This window comes from Mytilus californianus, unplaced genomic scaffold (genome assembly GCF_021869535.1).
Source record: "Mytilus californianus isolate M0D057914Y unplaced genomic scaffold, xbMytCali1.0.p SCAF_2, whole genome shotgun sequence".
Lineage (NCBI taxonomy): Eukaryota > Metazoa > Mollusca > Bivalvia > Mytilida > Mytilidae > Mytilus > Mytilus californianus.
In genome coordinates, this window is record NW_026262668.1 from 125,367,234 (window position 1) to 125,392,436 (window position 25,203).

General features: G+C 37.3%; 1 protein-coding gene and 1 long non-coding RNA gene across 3 annotated transcripts in view; one reads left to right on the top strand and one right to left on the bottom strand.

Moving 5' to 3' along the window:
- LOC127730909 (mucin-17-like) overlaps positions 1-25,203 on the top strand; it is a 92,865-nt gene that overhangs the window by 49,969 nt on the left and 17,693 nt on the right. The window contains exons 49-64 of the mRNA XM_052239523.1: positions 517-1,080; positions 1,459-2,163; positions 2,654-3,247; positions 3,630-4,436; positions 5,344-5,574; positions 5,961-7,082; positions 7,660-7,692; positions 9,722-10,002; positions 12,864-13,017; positions 13,543-13,569; positions 14,102-14,260; positions 14,765-14,821; positions 14,960-15,802; positions 15,971-18,163; positions 18,496-19,410; positions 21,186-21,218. Coding sequence (XP_052095483.1) covers positions 517-1,080; positions 1,459-2,163; positions 2,654-3,247; positions 3,630-4,436; positions 5,344-5,574; positions 5,961-7,082; positions 7,660-7,692; positions 9,722-10,002; positions 12,864-13,017; positions 13,543-13,569; positions 14,102-14,260; positions 14,765-14,821; positions 14,960-15,802; positions 15,971-18,163; positions 18,496-19,410; positions 21,186-21,218 — 8,718 coding nt within the window. The remainder of the gene's footprint in view (positions 1-516; positions 1,081-1,458; positions 2,164-2,653; positions 3,248-3,629; positions 4,437-5,343; positions 5,575-5,960; positions 7,083-7,659; positions 7,693-9,721; positions 10,003-12,863; positions 13,018-13,542; positions 13,570-14,101; positions 14,261-14,764; positions 14,822-14,959; positions 15,803-15,970; positions 18,164-18,495; positions 19,411-21,185; positions 21,219-25,203) is intronic.
- LOC127730917 (uncharacterized) lies at positions 14,313-17,011 on the bottom strand. 2 transcript variants are annotated; one of them, XR_007995367.1, is made up of 6 exons: positions 16,970-17,011; positions 16,214-16,270; positions 15,878-16,099; positions 15,740-15,793; positions 15,149-15,205; positions 14,313-14,506 (listed from the first exon to the last, which is right to left on the bottom strand). It is a non-coding gene; the product is annotated as an uncharacterized LOC127730917 (long non-coding RNA). The 2 variants fall into 2 exon arrangements; XR_007995366.1 differs by lacking the exon at positions 16,970-17,011 and having other exon boundaries at positions 16,214-16,308.

Here is a 25,203-nt window from a genome sequence, read left to right on the forward strand (position 1 = left end):
ATTCAGTGTTCAGTGTATCATTGAAGAAAATATTTTTTGTTCATGAAATTAAAAAAAAAGATTTTTGCTTTTTGATTTATCTGATTGACAGAATAGTAAGAAATTCAAAAATAATAATTGTTGAGTAGAAATGACAGAAAATGACAACAACAAGTGAACTATACCTACATCGTCAAAATTGAATGAAAATAATTAAAAAACTCTGATAGTACGTAGCAAAACAAATAGTGAGATATAAATTGTAATGGTGTCTCTTCTTGGCTCCTGCTGCTTGTATGGCATTATGTCAATAATTTCCTTCAACGGCATAATAGATGACCGAGTTTATGTATTTTCTCATGGCTGTTTACTTCAAGTATGACCGAAGAGGGGTGTTATGACAAAAATGTCAGGCTTTTTTTTTGCCATATTCACAATGTTGATGTTAAAAATAAGCGCATCATAACTTAGTTATATATTGGTATCATGTAGTAAACACCTGTCATACAAAAGTATCTGTATTTTTATGACAATAAGCAATAACTACGGGCACAACGGCAACCACTACTGGCACCACTCCACCTCCACCTGCACCACCAGTCAGTACATCACCAATCCCAGTAACTACAAGTACATTGCAGTCAAGTACCACACAAAAGTCTACAACAGCAACAGCACAGACAACTCCTACTACAGGTACAACACAACAGTCTACAACCACTGTCGGTACATCACAGCAAACAACTACTGCAGGTACTACACAGGCAACACCTACTTCAGGTACTACACAGCAGCCAACAACCACTGTCGGTACATCACAACCAACACCGACTCTACGTTCTACACAACAGCCAACAACAACTGTTGGTACATCACAGCCAACACCTACTCCAGGTACTACACAGCAGCCTACTACAACTGCTGGTATATCGCAGACAACACCTACGACAGGTACTACACAACAGCCTCCAACCACTGTCGGTACAACACAACCAACACCTACTCCAGGTACTACACAACAATCTACAACAACTGGAACCACAACTTCAGGAACAGGCCAGACAAAAGTTCAGACTACGACCATTGGCACAATGTCAACTGGTAATTATTCTAAACTTACCATTTTCCTTTAAAGTTGTCATATAATTGTTTTGACAAAACAATCACTCTTATCAATACCGATCAATCAAACCAAAAATATCATAATAAAACATGTATGAAGATACCATATTAAAGCATTTCGTATATCAGTTTTCTCAATGAACAAATTGAAATCTTACTTAAAAGGTGTTATAAGTTGTCTTCATCGATATGATGAAATACATTTATATAAATATCATTGAAAAGTAACATGAAGATGCATATGAACGAGATATATAAACAACAAGCAAATCTTGAATGTCTCATAGTCAATTAAATGCTATGAGATATTTAGATATTGTTTTCTTATTAATAACTGCAATACAAATTAAAATCAAGGTGGAACAACACAGAGCGGAGGCACACCACCGCCACTGCCACCTACTCCAGGTACTACACAACAGCTTACAACCACTGTCGGTACATCACAGACAACACCTACTCCAGGTACTACACAACAGCCTACAACTACTGTTGGTACATCACAGCAAACACCTACGACAGGTACCACACAGCAACCTACAACCACTGTCGGTACATCACAACCAACACCTACTACTGGTACCACACAACAGCCTACAACCACTGTTGGTACATCACAGCAAACACCTACGACAGGTACCACACATCAGCCTACAACCACTGTCGGTACATCACAGGCAACACCCACTACTGGTACCACACAACAGACTACAACCACTGCAACATCGCAACAAACAACTACTACAGGTACTACACAACAGTCCACAACCACTGTCGGTACATCACAGCAAACAACTACTACAGGTACTTCACAGGTAACACCTACACCAGGTACCACAAAACAGCCTACAACTACTGCAGCATCACAGCAAACAACTACTCCAGGCACCACACAACAGCCTACAACCGCTGTCGGTACATCACAGCCAACACCTACGACAGGTACCACACAACAACCTACAACCACTGGATCATCACAGCAAAGAACTACTACTGGTACCACAACTTCAGGAACAGGTCAGACAAAAGTTCAGACTACAACCGTTGGCACAATGTCAACTGGTAATTATTCTAAACTTACCATTTTCCTTTTAAATTTCTCATATAATTGTTTTGACAAAACAATCATTACTTATCAATACCAATCAATCAAACCAAAAATATCATAATAAAACATGTATGAAGATACCATATTAAAGCATTTCGTATATCATTTTTCTCAATGAACAAATTGAAATCTTACTTAAATGGTGTTATAAGTTCTCTTGATCGATATGATGAAATACATTAATATAAATATCATTGAAAAGTAACATATGAATATGCATATGAACGAGATATATAAACAACAAGCAAAACTTGAATGTCTCATAGTCAATTAAATGCTATGAGATATTTAGATATTGTTTTCTTTTTAATAATTGCAATACAAATTAAAATCAAGGTAGAAAAACATTGAGCGGATCCACAACACCGCCGCTGCCACCAACACCAAGTGTCACTGAACAGTCTACGACCATTCCAGTGACATCTCAAACAACTTCTATTCCAGGTACTACGCAGCAATCTACAACACCAGCATCATCACAACCAACACCTACTCCAGGTACTACACAACAGCTTACAAACACTGTCGGTACATCACAGGCAACACCTACTCCAGGTACTACACAACAGCCTACAACCACTGTTGGTACATCACAGCAAACACCTACGACAGGTACCACACAGCAACCTACAACCACTGTCGGTACATCACAGGCAACACCCACTACTGGTACCACACAACAGACTACAACCACTGCAACATCGCAACAAACAACTACTACAGGTACTACACAACAGTCCACAACCACTGTTGGTACATCACAGCAAACAACTACTACAGGTACTACACAGGTAACACCTACTTCAGGTACCACACAACAGCCTACAACTACTTCAGCATCACATCAAACAACTACTCCAGGCACCACACAACAGCCTACAACCGCTGTCGGTACATCACAGCCAACACCTACGACAGGTACCACACAACAGCCTACAACCACTAGATCATCACAGCAAACAACTACTACTGGTACCACAACTTCAGGAACAGGCCAGACAAAAGTTCAGACTACAACCGTTGGCACAATATCAACTGGTAATTATTCTAAACTTACCATTTTCCTTTTAAATTTGTCATATAATTGTTTTGACAAAACAATCATTACTTATCAATACCGATCAATCAAACCAAAAATATCATAATAAAACATGTATGAAGATACCATATTAAAGCATTTCGTATATCATTTTTCTCAATGAACAAATTGAAATCTTACTTAAAAGGTGTTATAAGTTGTCTTCATCGATATGATGAAATACATTAATATAAATATCATTGAAAAGTAACATATGAATATGTATATGAAAGAGATATATAAACAACAAGCAAAACTTGAATGTCTCATAGTCAATTAAATGCTATGAGATATTTAGATATTGTTTTCTTATTAATAATTGCAATACAAATTAAAATCAAGGTGGAACAACCTTGAGCGGATCCACAACACCGCCACTGCCACCAACACCAAGTATCACTGAACAGTCTACGACTATTCCAGTGACATCTCAAATAACTACTATTCCAGGCACTACACAGCAGTCTACAACAACAGCATCATCACAACCAACACCTACTCCAGGTACAACACAACAGCTTACAACCACTGTCGGTACATCACAGGCAACACCTACTCCAGGTACTACACAACAGCCTACAACCACTGTTGGTACATCACAGCAAACACCTACGACAGGTACCACACAGCAACCTACAACCACTGTCGGTACATCACAACCAACACCTACTACTGGTACCACACAACAGCCTACAACCACTGTTGGTACATCACAGCAAACACCTACGACAGGCATCACACATCAGCCTACAACCACTGTCGGTACATCACAGGCAACACCCACTACTGGTACCACACAACAGACTACAACCACTGCAACATCGCAACAAACAACTACTACAGGTACTACACAACAGTCCATAACCACTGTCGGAACATCACAGCAAACAACTACTACAGGTACTACACAGGTAACACCTACTCCAGGTACCACACAACAGCCTACAACTACTTCAGCATCACAGCAAACAACTACTCCAGGCACCACACAACAGCCTACAACCGCTGTCGGTACATCACAGCCAACACCTACGACAGGAACCACACAACAGCCTACAACCACTGGAGGATTACAGCAAACAACTTCTCCAGGCACCACACAACAGCCTACAACCGCTGTCGGTACATCACAGCCAACACCTACGACAGGTACCACACAACAGTCTACAACCACTGGATCATCACAGCAAACAACTACTACTGGAACCACAACTTCAGGAACAGGCCAGACAAAAGTTCAGACTACAACCGTTGGCACAATGTCAACTGGTAATTATTCTAAACTTACCATTTTCCTTTTAAATTTGTCATATAATTGTTCTGACAGAACAATCAATACTTATGAATACCGATCAATCATACCAAAAATATCATAATAAAACATGTATAAAGATACCATATTAAAGCATTTCGTATATCAGTTTTCTCAATGAACAAATTGAAATCTTACTTAAAAGGTGTTATAAGTTGTCTTCATCGATATAATAAAATACATTAATATAAATATCATTGAAAAGTAACATATTAATATGCATATGAAAGAGATATATAAACAACAAGCAAAACTTGAATGTCTCATAGTTAATTAAATGCTATGAGATATTTAAATATTGTTTTCTTATTGATAATTGCAATACAAATTAAAATCAAGGTGGAACAACCTTGAGCGGATCCACAACACCGCCACTGCCACCAACACCAAGTATCACTGAACAGTCTACGACCATTCCAGTGACATCACAACCAACATCTACTCCAGGTACTACAACCACTGTTGGTACATCAAAGCAAACACCTACGACAGGTACCACACATCAGCCTACAACCACTATCGGTACATCACAAGCAACACCCACTACTGGTACCACACAACAGACTACAACCACTGCAACATCGCGGCAAACAACTACTACAGGTACTACACAACAGTCCACAACCACTGTCGGTACATCAGAGCAAACAACTACTACAGGTACCACACAACAGTCCACAACCACTGTCGGTACATCACAGCAAACAACTACTGCAGGTAATACACAGGTAACAACTTCTCCAGGTACCACACAACAGCCTACAACTACTGCAGCATCACAGCAAACAACTACTCTACGCTCCACACAACAGCCTACAACCGCTGTCGGTACATCACGGCAAACACCTACGACAGGTACCACACAACAGCCTACAACCACTGCAACATCACAGCAAACCACAACTACTGGAACCACAACTTCAGGAACAGGCCAAACAAAAGTTCAGACTACAACCGTTGGCACAATGTCAACTGGTAATTATTTTAAACTTACTATTTTCCTTTTAAATTTGTCATATGATTGTTTTGACAGAACAATCAATACTTATGAATACCGATCAATCATACCAAAAATATCATAATAAAACATGTATGAAGATACCAAATTAAAGCATTTCGTATTTCAGTTTTCTCAATGAACAACGTGAAATCTTACTTAAAAAGGTGTTATAAGTTGTCTTCATCGATATAATGAAATACATTAATAAACATATCATTGAAAAGTAACATATTAATATGCATATGAAAGAGATAATTGAACAACAAGCAAAACTTAAATGTCTCATAGTCAATTAAATGCTATGTGATATTTATATATATTGTTTTAATTATTATTAATTGCAATACAAATTAAAATCAAGGTGGAACAACAACGAGCGTACCCACAACACCGCCACTGCCACCAACACCAAGTGTCACTGAACAGTCTACGACCATTTCAGTGACATCACAACCAACTACTACTCCAGGTACTACACAGCAGTCTTCAACAACAGCATCATCACAACCAACACCTACGACGGGTACTACACAACAACTTACAACCACTGTCGGTACATCACAGGCAACACCTACTACAGGTACTACACAACAGCCTACAACCACTGTTGGTACATCACAGCAAACACCTACGACAGGTACCACACAGCAACCTACAACCACTGTCGGTACATCACATCCAACACCTACTACTGGTACCCCACAACAGTCTACAAGCACTGTTGGTACATCACAACCAACACCTACTCCAGGTACTACACAACAGCCTACAACCACTGTCGGTACATCACAACCAACACCTACTCCAGGTACTACACAACAGCCTACAACCACTGTCGGTACATCACGACCAACACCTACTACGGGTACAACACAACAACCTACAACCACTGTCGGTACATCACAGCAAACACTTACGACAGGTACCACACAGCAACCAACAACCACTGTCGGTACATCACAGGCAACACCTACTACAGGTACTACACAACAGCCTACAACCACTGTTGGTACATCACAGCAAACACCTACGACAGGTACCACACAGCTACCTACAACCACTGTCGGTACATCACAGTCAACACCTACTGCAGGTACTACACAACAGCCTACAACCACTGCAACATCACAGCAAACAACTACCGGTACTACACAACAGTCTACAACCGCTGTCGGTACATCACAACCAACAACTACTGCAGGTACAACACAGCAGCCTACAACCATTGTTGGTACATCACAACCAACATCTACTACAGGTACTACACCACAGCGTACAACCTCTGTTGGTACATCACAGACAACTGCTACTCCAGGTACCACACAACAGCCTACAACTACTGCAGCATCACAGCCAACACCTACTCCGGGTACTACACCACAACCTACAACCACTGCAGGATCACAGCCAACACCTACTGCAGGTACAACACAACAGCCTTCAACAACTGTAATATCATCATCAACGCCAACATCTACTACAGGTAACAACACATTATTTGATATGAAGCCAGGTACCAAACGTGTTTGGTCTATTTTTTCAATCTTATCTGATAATCATTTCAGATAAGCTGATAAAAATGAAAAACAGCAATTATTAAGTTTTATTCTAGCTTTGTTTTATAAGAAATATATTTTCTTTTTCGGCCCCCGAAGGGTGACTGGGAAATACAAATATGGTCACTACATGTCTTCTTCCGACCGGCAGTAAAACCCTTGCCAAAGTGGGGCGTCCTTTTGGCTGTGCGGGATGTACAAGAACGCAGCCACGACCGGTCAAAATGGTGACGTTAAATCCGAGGCCTTGTGTATAGAGTTTCGTCACGCTCTCTGTACGTTAAGAATCCTTGCAACAACTCTGAGGGGTCCGTAGGTGGCCTGTCCTCATTCAATGTACCCTTTTTTTTCAATGGCAGTCCAAATTTCCCCGACCTTCATCCCCGATGGCCTCTATTACAGGACCTACCTATTGTATTTATTGTTGATTTGTTCTGGTCCTGAACATGCATTAAATATTTGCCACTTGACGTTAAGCAATCAACAATCAATATTCTTTTTCAGAAACAGTACAAAGTACTATCACAACACCCCAAGGTTAGTTATTTTCAGTAGTTTTATAAAATATATGTAGGACTCTAAAGTGCGATGGGGACGCTAACACGCGATGGCCACACTAAAGTGCGATAGTCTACGCTAAAGTGCGATTGTTTGATACGCTAAAGTACGATGGTCTGTGTTATTAAATGGAACACGCTAAAGTCCGATGGCTCAATACGCTAAAGTTGGTTTTCCCGACAACAATGGAAATCAACAAAAATGAAAAAGCGGATTACCTTAATAGTGACGATGTGTATGAAACGCTTTGAAAACCATATTTTTCAGTAGTTCGGTAAAATTAATTGATAAGTAATATAAACATAGTGTTGCTAGTTGAACGTACAGTGGCAAATTTCACATGCATATACAGGACGATCATACACATGATCATTTGATCATTTATTCTGAAATAATTTTAGTATTTCTACTTTTCATGTTAAAGTTACAAAAAATAATTTAACTTAAGAGGAAAAGGAGATTCTGGAGATGGCTCACTTGGATGTTGAGGAATTAAATTCGTCCAATTTTAATTTAGCAGCTTCTTCTATGTTTGTAATTCCATGTTATGAACTTGCGTGAAATAAAGTCTACTTTTTTACTTTCTAATGAAATCATTCTTAGATTATAAAACATTTTTTTACAATATGGTTCGTCATTTCTGTTAAAGATATGGATATACGTCAACTAGACAGTAACCAAACGACCAGATAGACCAAATGTGTTTAATGTAAGCAACGATAGGTTACCGCATGGCCTTTAACGCGGAGCATTGGCTTTATCCGCATGGTATTCTAACTTGAACGTATATACTAGCAACTGCAATGTACCTATTACACTTTTTTGACAACTATCGTACTTTGAATAAAAAAATGAGACACATATATACCCAAGACCAAATGTCGTTGATATATGCAACTAATAACTACGGCCTTTAACGTGGAGACTTAGCCTGCGCCGCATAGCAATCTATATATTATATATACATAGGGCCACACAATGTCCAGTGTAAATTTAAAAACAAATAAGAAGAGAAAGACAATAATAGGAACACAGAAACAAACGAAAACCATTGCCGCAACCCCATTCCTGTTACACCATCGCACTTTACCGTGCTATACCTTCGCACTTTAGCGTGTCATACCATCACACTTTAGCGTTTGACACCATCGCACTTTAGCGTATAACATCGCACTTTAGAGTATCATCGCACATTAGAGTCCTACATATATATTTGTAACGATTTTTAAACTTTTGATTGCTGATATAAGACGAAACGTGGAAGCAGACAGTTTCAAATATTACAAATGTAATCCGGGTTTCAACATGTTTACAAACCAACCCTCGCCAAAAAACTCTATAAATGAAAATTTTATCTTGTTGAAAAATTACCTAACTACTGCTATCAGTGTTTTAAGTGTTAGCAGAAAATGAAAAATTATAACTTCATACCATTAAAAACTGAAGAAGACTTCGTAAGTTTACTTTACCAGTATGCAGTACCCTAAAGATCAATAAGTCACCAAAGAACTATTATCCTTACAATTATAACTAATAAATATTCATCACTTGTTTTTGTCTGCACCACGGTTACTTAACTTTTGTCTGATTGACAGTCTCTTAAATCAGATTATTTTTTTCTATATTCAGTCTAATGAGAGATGAACATATATTAAGATGCTTTAAGATTATTGAAGACTGTATGTATTCTTTTGTGGTTTTGATGTTTATTGGTTGCTGTCTCATGTTGGTATATCACATATTCTCTCATATTTATGATTATAAGACCGAATTTGTTTGTTTGATTTCTAGTACTAAAAAGCACGATTAAGCATATATTTTTTTTTGTTTGGCAATAATGTGGAAATATTACTCATTTGGATATATGAAGTTTTCATTTTGATTTTTATCGGCTTATTTATTGTATGAAGGTGCATTGATGAGTATAGTATTGTTTTTCTTGTTAAGATTAACAATGTGTCATTTGTGACATAGAAATTCGTTATAATTATTGTGTTACTATTTTAAGGAGTATGTACGAATCCCAAAACTTTCAAGTTTGAAAATAGAAATGACACAGATCTTGAAATAAAAACAACTAATGGCAAAGTTGGCCAGGATTCAGTAAACGCATTTGAAGGATCCACAGGTAGCTGGACTCCAATTACTGACGGTAGTAGCATAGAATATGTCATAAATGGTAAAAATAATCCCGCTACATTTGTTGATATTGTGGTGAAACTCCTAAATATTGAGAGGATTACAGTGGATTTACTTGACTCAGAAGGAAATGTTATCAGCACAAAAACTGTAAGTACAATATTGTTTCCTTTAATATGGACTTTCTTATAAAACAAATAAAGTTGATATATAGCAAATCTGATAACACATCAATCAAATAACAATTACTAAATATCATCTGTTTCTTTATTCTTGATTAGCCTTTGGCTTCGTCTTATTTCTTTACAAAATTTACATTTTAAGGAGATTGACTTTTACATTAATATAAAACCGAAGACTAAATTATATATTCATTGCTGTGTTCAGTAGGACCTGGAAATTTTTAAGCCATGCAAAAATACAATATATAATGAAAAAATCTGTACCATCATTTATATAACCTATTCGTAATCTCTGCTTGTGGAAGTTGGGGATTCTACCAGCTCGGAAGCTCAACAGCATGTCAAAAAGTAGACAAAATACCAATATACTGAATGACCCGTCGCCTAGGATAACACGGTTTCAAGCGGATGTTCTAAAGGACACAACAAATCAAAATAATATAGTATCCCTATATAAACATAAGGAGGTGTAGTATGATTGCTAATGAGACAACTATCCACCAGAGTTTAAATGAAGTGAATGAAAGCAATTAGTACCATTTTTTAAACTCAATTCACTATTTCTTGAGACTCAAAACATTTCCGTTATCGAAACAATACCAACCTGGTTGCAATAATTATGGATATTCATTTCAACAGGGTATACCAACCCATGACAACTACTTCCAAAGATGATGAAAAATATAGTTTAGTAATAAGGGTAACTTTTCCACTAAAAACCTTAAACAATATTGTTCTTAAATGCAAAAATCTTTATGGAATGTCTCACTAAAGAAATTGGAATACGTCGCAACCCTGGAATCCCGCATGTACCCCTACATCATTCCCGAAAATCACAAACCCTTCCTTTTTCTCTCTGGTGTTAAAAAATAAGAGATGATGGAAATCTCCCGTTTCTGAACTAGGTACCTAAACTTTACAAAAGTCCTTAGAAAAATTAAAAAAATTACACAGAACCTTCTGAAAGGCAAAAAGAAAAATATATCTTGCAAAGTTCTTCCATTTAACCTTCAGATATATTGAAGTTGTCCTGTTGCTCAATAACCCACATTTCAGTGAATACTTGCATCTCATATGTCTCAGTTAAGGACACTACCGAAACTAAAATTGAGAATGGAAATGGGGAATGTGTCAAAGAGACAACAACCCGACCAAAGAGCAGACAACAGCCGAAGGCTACCAATGGGTGTTCAACACAGCGAGAAAATCCCGCTACTAGAGGCGGGGTTCAGCTGGCCCCTTTAACAAAAATATATACTAGTTCAGTGGGAATGGACGTCACATAAAACATCGAAACATAAAAATGAACTAAAATAAAAAATAAACATACAAGACTATCAAAGGCCAGAGGCTCCTGACTTGGGACAGGCGCAAAAATGCGGCGGAGTTAAACATGTTTTGTGAGATTTCAATCCTCCCCTAATACCTCTAGCCAATGTAGAATAAACAAACACACAACAATACGCACAGTAAAACACAGTTAACAGGAAGTCCGAGTCCGATGTCAGAATAGGTAACAGAAGAAACTAAGCAAAATGACAATGATACAAAAATTAACAAAGGACTACTAGCAGTTACTGACATGCCAGCTCCAGACCTCAATTGAACTGATGGAAAGATTATGTAATCATTATAATTTGATTTTGATTTTTGGTGCTTTAACGCCACTTTTAAACACCGCTTTTGGGCTATTTCGTGGCGGCCAGTTTTTATTGGTGGAGGAAGCCGGAGTGCCCGGAGAAAACCACAGACCTTCGATAGGAAAACTGACAATCCTAGTCAATTAAGATTGGAGTCGAGTGCACCCTCACAAGCGTGGTTCGAACTCACAACATCAGTGTTGAATGGCTAGTGATTACAGTAGTAACTACTTAGACCACTCGGCCACCGAGGCCCCTGTGTCTTCATTATATGTAAATCAAATACAATCTCTCCTGTTAGGGGTTAAGTATCATAACATCATAAAATATATGAGAAGAACATATAACCCGTAGCATGCCAACAACTGTTTTATGTGTTTATTTCCGATGCAAAGACCCTATGAGTGAATGTCTGCTGCCTATCTTAATCTTTTTCACGATATTGACACAGATATAAGACTACAAATTATAATCTATGACAAAAATGATGATTTCAACTTTCAAACTGTCCACTCTCCATTCTTTACCAGTAAAATAGACTGCCTCATCGTATGGCGTCTACATATTTCAATTAATACGTTACTCTCGTTCATATTCACATTGTAAAGAGTTCATTAACAGGGGATACTCCTGGCACAATACATTGATTCAACAGAGTTATGAGGAAAAACGACTGTTTTTGACACTATATAAATTTTGTGGCCATCATTAAGAATTGATTGACTGTTACGATATATCTTTGTCTCAGCTCACAAGCGACATGTACTCGCATTCTTAGATCTTTTGATACCAGATAGTCTTCTAATCTGTAAATTGACTGATAGTGTCCTATTCCCGATTGTGACAATTTGACGAGTTTTTTTATTCGTATGGCAAGTGATGTGTGCATCATAGGAGACACTAACCTTGTGTAACCCTGTGGTCCCACCCGGTCTCGTTTCGTTTAGAGTTAATGCAATTCCCTCAGTTTGGGTTTTTACCTTGATTTATAATTTCTTAACAGATTATATCTCTTATGAGATTTGAGCATCGGTAACTTACTATTATCTCTAGTTTACATTATAGCAATTTCGATAATGATGAAAGCTCTGTCTTTATAAAAAAAAATATAGTGAAAAGGAGGTCATATTTATTTACATGTTTGTAAACAGTTATGTTTAGATTTTAAAAATATGATTTAAATTTGCAGCAAACATACCAAACGAAAGAAGTGAAAGAAACCTTCACATTGAATTTCAATATGACAGATGCAGACTCTATGCGCATCAATGTAAAACCAATGGACAATATTGAAGCTACACCAAGCATTTCAGATGTTAAATTTAGAGTCTGTTATGTACCAGGTAACTCTATTTTAAAGGTTATTTTAATAAAACTCAGAGCTTACAAAAAACACTTTTACGTATCCTTACTCTATCAAAATATACCGGATTTTATTTGCCTTTTATGCAATGATCATGATGATAGACTTCACAGATATTTAACAAATTATCGTGAAATTAAGTTTAAAAGAAACGTTATCAGTATAATAGATGAAAAAAATGTATTAAGTTGTCATTTGACCTAAGCATATAGTACAGAACATTGTAGGGAAAGAGAAATTTTATATAGTTCACGTATTATGCTATTGCAATCGCTACAAAGATGATGATTAGAACAACAAAAAAAGCAGGGATATCATTCACAAAAGACTGTACTCTGGTATCAGTATGATAATCAACATTTCCTTATGATAAATTGACATAAAAACACTTGTTTTACATTACTATACATAAATATAAATGTTGGAATACACATCTTTAATCTAATTAATTTAAAATTAGTGAACTGTTTTGACAACGTAAATAAATAATGTCTCCTCATTTCAGTTACCAGTGCAGCATCAACAACTACAGGTTAGTTTTGTATTGCATGTTTTATTTATTCAATGTTCAGAATATCATTGTAGAGAATATTTTTTGTTAATGAAAGTAAAAAAATGATTTTTGCTTTTTGATTTATCTGATTGACAGAATAGTAAGAAATTCAAGAATCATAATTGTTGAGTAGAAATGACAGAAAATGACAACAACAAGTGAACCATACCTACATCGTCAAATTTGAATGAAAATAATTGAAACACTCTAATAGTACGTAGCAAAACGAATAGTGAGATATAAATTGTAATGGTTTCTCTTCTTGGCTCCTGCTGCTTGTATGGCATTATGTCAATAATTTCCTTCAACGGCATAATAGATGACCGAGTTTATGTATTTTCTCATGGCTGTTTACTTCGAGTATGACCGAAAAGGGGTGTTATGACAAAAATGTCAGGCTTTTTTTTTGCCATATTCTTTAAAAAAAAAGCGCATCATAAGTTCATTATATATTGGTATCATGTAGTAAACACCTGTCTTACAAAAGTATCTGTATTTTTATGACAATAAGCAATAACCACGGGCACAACGGCAACCACTACTGGCACCACTCCACCTCCACCTGCTCCACCAGTCAGTACATCACCTATCCCAGTAACTACAAGTACATTTCAGTCAAGTACCACACAAACGTCTACAACAGCAACAGAACAGACAACCCCTACTACAGGTACTACACAACAGTCTACAACCACTGTCGGTACATCACAGCAAACAACTACTGCAGGTACTACACAGGTAACACCTACTCCAGGTACTACACAACAGTCTACAACTACTATCGGTACATCACAGCCAACACCTACTCTAGGATCTACACAACAGCCAACAACAACTGTTGGTACATCACAGCCAACACCTACTCCAGGTACTACACAGCAGCCAACAACCACTGTTGGTACAACACAACCAACACCTACTCCAGGTACTACACAACTGCCAACAACCACTGTCGGTACATCAAAACCAACACCTACTCCAGGTACCTCAAAACAGCCTACAACTACTGTAGTATCACAGTCAACACCTACTCCAGGTAGTACACAGCAGTCTACAACAACGACATTATCACAACCAACACCTACTCCAGGTACTACACATCAGTCTACAACCACTGTCGGAACATCAGAGCAAACAACTACTGCAGGTACTACACAGGTAACACCTACTCCAGGTACTACACAACAGTCTACAACCACTGTCGGAACATCACAGCAAACAACTACTGCAGGTACTACACAGTCAACCGCTACTCCAGGTAGTACACAGCAGTCTCCAACAACAGAATCAACACAACCAACACCTACTACAGGTACTACACAGCAGTCTTCAACCACTGTCGGTACATCACAACAAACAACTACTGCAGGTACTACACAGGTAACACCTACTTCAGGTACTACACAACAATCTATAACCACTGTCGGTACATCACAGCCAACACCTACTCCAGGTACTACACAGCAGTCTACAACCACTGTCGGTACATCACAGCCAACACCTACTCCAGGTACTACACAACAGTCTACAACCACTGTCTTTACATCACAGCCAACACCTACTCCAGGTACTACACAGCAGCCAACAACCACTGTTGGTACAACACAACCAACACCTACTCCAGGTACTACACAACTGCCAACAACCACTGTCGGTACATCACAACCAACACCTACTGAAGGTACCACACAACAGCCAACAACCACTGTCGGTACATCAAAACCAACACCTACTCCAGGTAGTACACAGCAGTCTACAACAACAGCATCATCACAACCAACATCTACTCCAGGTACTACACAACAGTCTACAACCACTGTCGGTACATCACAGCAAACAACTACTGCAGGTACCACACAGGTAACACCTACTCCAGGTACTACACAACAGTCTACAACTACTGTCGGTACATCACAGCCAACACCTACTCTAGGATCTACACAACAGCCAACAACAACTGTTGGTACATCACAGCCAACACCTACTCCAGGTACTACACAGCAGCCAACAACCACTGTTGGTACAACACAACCAACACCTACTCCAGGTACTACACAACTGCCAACAACCACTGTCGGTACATCAAAACCAACACCTACTCCAGGTACCTCAAAACAGCCTACAACTACTGTAGTATCACAGTCAGCACCTACTCCAGGTAGTACACAGCAGTCTACAACAACGACATTATCACAACCAACACCTACTCCAGGTACTACACAACAGTCTACAACCACTGTCGGAACATCAGAGCAAACAACTACTGCAGGTACTACACAGGTAACACCTACTCCAGGTACTACACATCAGTCTACAACCACTGTCGGAACATCACAGCAAACAACTACTGCAGGTACTACACAGCCAACCGCTACTCCAGGTAGTACACAGCAGTCTACAACAACAGAATCACCACAACCAACACCTACTACAGGTACTACACAGCAGTCTACAACCACTGTCGGTACATCACAACAAACAACTACTGCAGGTACTACACAGGTAACACCTACTTCAGGTACTACACAACAATCTACAACCACTGTCGGTACATTACAGCCAACACCTACTCCAGGTACTACACAGCAGTCTACAACCACTGTCGGTACATCAGAGCCAACACCTACTCCAGGTACTACACAACAGTCTACAACCACTGTCGGTACATCACAGCCAACACCTACTCCAGGTACTACACAGCAGCCAACAACCACTGTTGGTACAACACAACCAACACCTACTCCAGGTACAACACAACTGCCAACAACCACTGTCGGTACATCACAACCAACACCTACTGAAGGTTCCACACAACAGCCAACAACCACTGTCGGTACATCAAAACCAACACCTACTCCAGGTACTTCAAAACAGCCTACAACTACTGTAGCATCACAGTCTACACCTACTCCAGGTAGTACACAGCAGTCTACAACAACAGCATCATCACAACCAACATCTACTCCAGGTACTACACAACAGTCTACAACCACTGTCGGAACATCAGAGCAAACAACTACTGCAGGTACTACACAGGTAACACCTACTCCAGGTACTACACAACAGTCTACAACCACTGTCGGAACATCACAGCAAACAACTACTGCAGGTACTACACAGCCAACCGCTACTGCAGGTAGTACACAGCAGTTTACAACAACAGAATCATCACAACCAACACCTACTACAGGTACTACACAACAGTCTACAACCACTGTCGGTACATCACAGCAAACAACTACTGCAGGTACTACAAAGGTAACACCTACTCCAGGTACTACACAACAGTCTACAACCACTGTCGGTACATCACAGCCAACACCTACTCCAGGTACTACACAGCAGCCAACAACCACTGTTGGTACAACACAACCAACACCTACTCCAGGTACTACACAGCTGCCAACAACCACTGTCGGGACATCACAACCAACACCTACTGAAGGTACCACACAACTGCCAACAACCACTGTCGGGACATCACAACCAACACCTACTCCAGGTACTACACAACAGTCTACAACCACTGTCGGAACATCAGAGCAAACAACTACTGCAGGTACTACACAGGTAACACCTACTCAAGGTACTACACAACAGTCTACAACCACTGTCGGAACATCACAGAAAACAACTACTGCAGGTACTACACAGTCAACCGCTACTCCTGGTAGTACACAGCAGTCTACAATAACAGAATCATCACAACCAACACCTACTACAGGTGCTACACAGCAGTCTACAACCACTGTCGGTACATCACAGCAAACAACTACTGCAGGTACTACACAGGTAACACCTACTCCAGGTACTACACAACAGTCTACAACCACTGTCGGTACATCACAGCCAACACCTACTCCAGGTACTACACAGCAGCCAACAACCACTGTTGGTACAACACAACCAACACCTACTCCAGGTACTACACAACTGCCAACAACCACTGTCGGGACATCACAACCAACACCAACTGAAGGTACCACACAACTGCCAACAACCACTGTCGGTACATCAAAACCAACACCTACTCCAGGTACTTCAAAACAGCCTACAACTACTGTAGCATCACAGTCAACACCTACTCCAGGTACTACACAACAGTCTACAACCACTGTCGGAACATCACAGCAAACAACTACTGCAGGTACTACACAACCAACCCCTACTCCAGGTACTACACATCAGTCTACAACAACAGCATCATCACAACCAACACCTACTCAAGGCACTACACAACAGTATACAACAACTGTAGGTATATCACAAACAACACCTACTGAAGGTACCACACAACAGCCTACAACAACTGTCGCAACTTCACAACCAACACCTACTACAGGTACTACACAAAAGCCTACTACCACTGTAGGTACATCACAGCAAACACCTACTCCAGGTACAACACAAAAGCCTACAACCACAACAGCATCACAACCAACACATACTGAAGGTACCTCACAACCAACACCAAATACAGGTACTACACAACAGTCTACAACCACTACATTAACAACTTTGAAAACGGGCCAAACGATCATTGGGACTACAACTGTTGGCACAATGTCAACTGGTAATATTTTCATTTTAACAATTTTTTCCTCTATAATTTTGTATATAATTGTTTTCGATATAGAAATCAAAATTAATCTTCAGCTTAGTCCAAATTAAAACAAAATCATATCAATACACATATGGAGAAAACAATCAAAGCATTTTGTAATGTGTTCTTCTGTATTAAAAAACTCTTGAAAAAGTGTAAATTGTTTGTAAAGTGTAAATGTAAATGAAACAGATGATTGAACACCAAGCAAAGCTTAAATGACTCATTGTCTATTATAGGCTCTAAAATAATTAGATATTTTATTCTTGCTATATATATTGCAATACAAATTATTGATATAGGTGTTACAAGATCGAGCGAATCTACAACACCACCACTACCACCAACACCGAGAACATCCCAACTGTCTACAACCACTACAGCAACATCTCAACCAAGAACGTCTACAGGCAATACACAACAGCCAACCACAACAGCAACATCACAGCAAACAACTACTCTAGTTACAACAAAACAATCAACAACTACTACAACATCACAGCCAACACCTGCTCCTGGTACTACACAACAGCCAACTACAACAGCAGCATCGCAGACAACAACTACTTCAGGTACTACACAACAGTCTACAACCACTGTCGGTACATCACAGCCAACAACTACTCCAGGTACCACACAACAGCCAACAACAACAGCATCATCACAACAAACACCTACCACAGGTACTACACACCAGTCTACAACCACTGTCGGTACATCACAGCCAACAACTACTCCAGGTACCACACAACAGCCAACAACAACACCATCATCACAACAAACACCTACTACAGGTACTACACAACAGCCTACAACAACTGTCGGTACATCACAACAAATACCTACCACAGGTACTACACAAAAGCCTTCAACTACTCCAGGTACCACACAACAGACAACAACCATTGTCGGTACATCACAACAAACACCTACTACCAGTACTACACAACAGCCTACAACCACTGTCGGTACATCACAACAAACAATTACCACAGGTACTACACAACAGCCTACAACAACTGTCGGTACATCACAACAAACACCTACCACAGGTACTACACAACAGCCTACAACCACTGTAGCATCACAGCCAACACCTATTGAAGGTACTACACAGCAGCCTACAACCACTGTTGGTACATCACAGGCAACAGCTACTACAGGTACCACACAACAGCTAACCACAACAGCAACATCACAGCCAACAACTGCTTTAGGTATTCAGGATTTCTAATTCTTCATGTACTTTAACTAGTACAATATTTGTTTTTGTTCGTTTATTTTTACCATAGCCAGTACTGTTTAAAATCTCATACCATATATAATGACGTAAATTCTATTTCGAGTAGGTGTTGGTAATCATACCAAATTTTCTTATTTTTATAATTAGTTCATAAAAAAGTTAGGTGCGTCAATGTTGATTTATCACGGTGCAGCGGTTCCGAATTTTGAAACAGACTACTAAACATCACTTTGAAAGTATATGAAGGAATTCATATGCTTAGCAGGATATGTATGCTAACTCTGAAGACCTTGCTTTGCTAATTTTATGCTTGAAATTGAGCTTTCCAAAACGTTGGTCTGTTTGAGAGTTCCTGGTGAAGGTTGTGTCAGAAATACATGTCTTGCAAACTAAAATGAGTATCATGAGTTTGTTTGCCTATGGAACAGAAAGTCGATGATATTGGATTTCCTTATCTTCATCCGTCTTTTCTGCTTAAAGTCTATAGAATAATGGCATTTTGGTTTTTGATACTGATTTTAACAACAACAATATCAAGGGAACTCGCTACCGCGAACTGATATACAAGCTGATAAAATCAGTATCAAAATATAAAATGCCATTTTCCTTTTTATCGGCAATGTAGAATATTGAATTTCACGAAGTAGTTAAGAAAAGAGATAGTTGTCCGGTTTTATGAATGACGTTCCGTGCATCATTTTGAAATAGATGCGGATTGACATGAAAATTATAACGTTGACATTCGGCAGTAGAATCAACGGAAACATGTGCATATTGCCGATAACTTTATATACTCTGTCAGAGAGTTTTTACACATGCTTAATGTATGGAGGTTATTTGAATTTGATCTTCAAATTTTTTAAAACCTCACATGATGTGAAACTTTATTCATTAGTATGCCCGTGTGAGGACAATTTCCAGTATTTAATATTTTTTTCATAATGAATACAACTTCATTTATGATACTTTCCATGTGACAAATCAAATTTTTGTTTTTATACGTTAGGTTCACCGAGACAAATCTTTGTCTGGTTTTGAGAGATATGAAAAGACTATATAGTATGTTTCCTTTTGGTTTTTGAGATATGTCACATCACTGAGGCATATTTCGACACTGAGTAGTAGCGGTTTGCAAGTAAATATGGAAAAACTGCAAAACATATAAAAGATTGTCTTATTAAGAAAATCTGTCTACATTTTAAATTTTTTGTAAATTCAAGAATACACAAATAGTTGTAGTCATATGAAAGCAACTGAAAATCCAATATAATTATACGATTGTCAGTTTTTTGTTTGCAGTTCATGCCATAATAATTTAATGTAAATGTGTTTGTGCAAATAAAAGTTTCTATCAACTACATACCGTTCTTAGTATACTCACAAAGCAAGTTGTACTGTACGTAATTTAAACATTTATTCAAACTAGAAGACTAAAATGAAATTCATCAGTTGTGAATAATGGACATTAACATTAGAACAGCAGAACAGTTGAATATGTCTTGCCGCTTAATATGACGTTAAAGAAACTAACGTTTGATTTCAGGTCGAGAAAAGGGGGATGGTCCTTGAAATGAATATTCTGGCCTGTTTAAAACTGAAAATAATAAGGTTTACCTCACATAGGATGAGTCTTACATCAAGTGAAATTATTCCGCCAGCATACCCCCCACCCAATTTAAAAAAAAATATTAATCCCTTTTGTATGTATATCTATCATTTCGTCTCATTAACTTTTATTTTTATTTTCAGTTACTACCCCAAGCACTGTTGCAACACCTTCAGGTATATTTTTACAGATATTTAATGAAATCGGTCATTTTTTTTATATTTCAATTTTGCTAGAAAAACAAAATCATGTTACAAACGTTATTTGAAATCTTTCAGATTTGCTCTGGTTAATACCTTGTTTTCTCTAAAGTTGTATATATATATATATATATTTATATATTATATTTATAATTAAGATCCATTTATTACATCGGGGATCCGTTTATTTGGCAATCGCCAATGGCAGTCAGCAGGGTTTAAGAACATTTGTTGTTCGACCTGTTAGTCAAATGCGTTTTGTTAAAATATACTTTTTCACGTTTTTTGGAAAATGTTGTTTGTGCTGTATTTAGGCCCCTCTAACAAGAAATTTGTTTTGCATGCACACGTATAAAAATGGCGGTTTTTATCCAACGCAATCATAGGTTTGAACGTTGTTTTCAATTTAGACTTGTTTATATATATATATATATATGCCTTCGGGTTTATATGATCCGTTCATCCATATCCGGATTTCGATAATTAATGTCTCTTCAGTGATGTTAGAAATCGAAACGGTATTTGGAAGGCCGTATAATTTATCTCAATTTAGTATAGCCTCTTGAATTTTGAAGAGTCGAAATAGGATGAACGGATTATATAAACCCGAAGGCAAATATAATACAAGCCCAAACGAAAAAATATAAACAAGTCTAAATTGAAAACAACGTTCAAACCTATGATTGCGTTGGATAAAAACCGCAATTTTTATATGTGTGCATGCAAAACAAATTTCTTGGTAGAGGGGTCGAAATACAGCACAAAGAACATTTTCCAAAAGACCAAAATAATGAAAAAGTATATTTTAACCAAACGTATTTGACTAGCAGGTCGAACAACGGATGTTCTTAAACCCTGCTGACTGCCATGGCGATTGCCAAATAAACGGATATATATATATCTAGTGATGGGCTTGTATTATTTTTGCCTTCGGGTTTATATGATCCGTTCATCCTATTTCGACTCTTCAAAATTCAAGAGTCTATCCTAAATTGAGGTAAATTATATGGCCTTCCAAATACTGTTTCGATTCCTAACATCACTGAAGAGACATTAATTGTCGAAATCCGGATATGGTGTACAAATTTTTGCACCTCATGTTTGCGGTATACCACCTTTTCCGCAAGTTTATTGTTTTCTGTTTGGTATTAAATTAATAATAAAGATCCGTTTTGTTACATCTTGTGATCCGTTTATTTGGCAATCGCCAATGGCAGTCATCATGGTTTAAGAACATCCGTTGTTCGACCTGTTAGTCAAATGCGTTTTGTTTAAATGTACTTTTTCACTTCTTTAGTCTTTTGGAAAATGATGTTTGTGCTGTATTTAGACCCCTCTACAAAGAAATTTGTTTTGCATGCACATGTATAAAAATTGCGGTTTTTATCCAACGCAATCATAGGTTTGAACGTTGTTTTCAATTTAGACTTATATATATATATATATATATATATAGATTGCCTAACAATGTAATTTTAACACACTATTTAGTATGTAAATATAAGAATGTTTAAAATATTTACAAAATGATGAAAATAAACGCAATATTTCGCTAGACTAACTAGCTTTATCAAGCGTGCATCTATCCAGGTGAAATCGGATGTAGATGATAAGAAACTTTTGCAGCTCAATGTATATGTTGCACTTGAATTTAGCTGCCTTGAAGATAATACATAATTTGGATGAAGTTCAAGATTTTTACAAAATTGGTAGTTGAAGTTAGCAACGTCCATTGGCCAATATTACAGGATAAAAAGGACAATGCTGTGTACTAAATTATTCTTTATCTTTCCTGTATCTTTTCTCATCTTTTTCGTTAAGACCATCAGGTTCTAAAGTGTGGAGTTGGTGGATCCAAAAATTTTCTCTCCTCCTTCTCGCCGTGGTGTCCCACTCGGTGTTGACTTCTATGATTTGGAAGGTAACATTATCAAAAGAATGTTTCGTTGAACGAAGATGTCTTGTGAGAGGACAGTTTTTGTTGGTTTTGTACCATGAACGATGGTTATTGAGCCGAATATTAAATTTGTCCATTGTTTCTCCCACATACTGAATGCCACATGTGTCACATGTTAATATATAAATTGAGTTCTCCGTTTTACAGTTGGAATTTGAGTAGATGGTATAATTTTGTTTAGTAACGGAGCTGATCCACCAACTCCACACTTTAGAACCTGATGGTCTTAACGAAAAAGATGAGAAAAGATACAGGAAAGATAAAGAATAATTTAGTACACAGCATTGTCCTTTTTATCCTGTAATATTGGCCAATGGACGTTGCTAACTTCAACTACCAATTTTGTAAAAATCTTGAACTTCATCCAAATTATGTATTATTTTCAAGGCAGCTAAATTCAAGTGCAACATATACATTGAGCTGCAAAAGTTTCTTATCATCTACATCCGATTTCACCTGGATAGATGCACGCTTGATAAAGCTAGTTAGTCTAGCGAAATATTGCGTTTATTTTCATCATTTTGTAAATATTTTAAACATTCTTATATTTACATACTAAATAGTGTGTTAAAATTACATTGTTAGGCAATCTATAATTTTATTTGTGTAATTGAATTAATCTCTGTACTGATTAATCCACACTCCCATAGATTTGTATGTCATGTGCTGCTATTTATAGGCACTTATATATATATATATATATATAGATTGCCTAACAATGTAATTTTAACACACTATTTAGTATGTAAATATAAGAATGTTTAAAATATTTACAAAATGATGAAAATAAACGCAATATTTCGCTAGACTAACTGGCTTTATCAAGCGTGCATCTATCCAGGTGAAATCGGATGTAGATGATAAGAAACTTTTGCAGCTCAATGTATATGTTGCACTTGAATTTAGCTGCCTTGAAAATAATACATAATTTGGATGAAGTTCAAGATTTTTACAAAATTGGTAGTTGAATATATATATATATATGTTGACGGTTTTTGTCTTGCTTTATATGTCTCTTATCAAAGAATAAGTATGATTATGTGGATAATAGAAGTTGAACACCACATAAAGTAATCATTAAAGAGAAAAAATATATAGGACATTCGGTTCATTCTTGTTATTGTACAAAAATAAAAAAATAACTTTGCGTCATTCATTGTTACCCTATCAGAATGGTTTTGTGTAAACTTGAAAATATTACATGAATTGCTGTAGAATTAAAAGTTTTGAATAAAAAAAAAAACGAGTTTATGCCGATATCCAGTTGAAATTAACTTATTGATGGAAACACTGTTGGCCTGTATTTGCCCAAGTTGGTATATATATGCCATGTGTTGTTCTTTGTCTTTGTCGTTTATTTTTTCATGACTAGGTTTTTCTTTTAAATAATAGTTTGTTTTTATTACAGTTAAAAAATTGTTTGTCCTGAGAGAACTTTTAAAAACTCATCCTCACCAAAATTAACGAATGACTGGTGCTTAAATGATTTTTTAGAGCTATTATTTTAAAACATCATTTACCTTTAATGGACACCTTTGTTTGATTCAAGCAAATAAATGTTTCATGGAAGACAGTTTTAAAATAATAATTCCAGTAGGATCTGGTTCATAATATTTTGACGGGATTTGACACTCGACAGTCATATCTATGTCATTGTCGGGTTAGTTAATTACCGATATGATACAGAAACGGAGATGTGTCAAATTACGTAATCACTATTAATGCCGATAGTTTACGGCTTTTTCGTATCGACTTGTATAATTCATACCAGTATCAAAATATTGGTGTTTCGTATGATATAAGATTATATAAATTAAGAAATATTTAAATTTGGAATACTAAAGTTAATTAAATGAAATACGGGAAATATTTTGTAAGAGAAACATCTGCACTTAAACATCAGTAGATTCTTCTTTCATAATTTCTTTCCTCTTTTATCAACAAGGATTTATACAAATCCTTGATCTCAATTAGTTAGTACACTATTCCCAGGTAGAATTTATT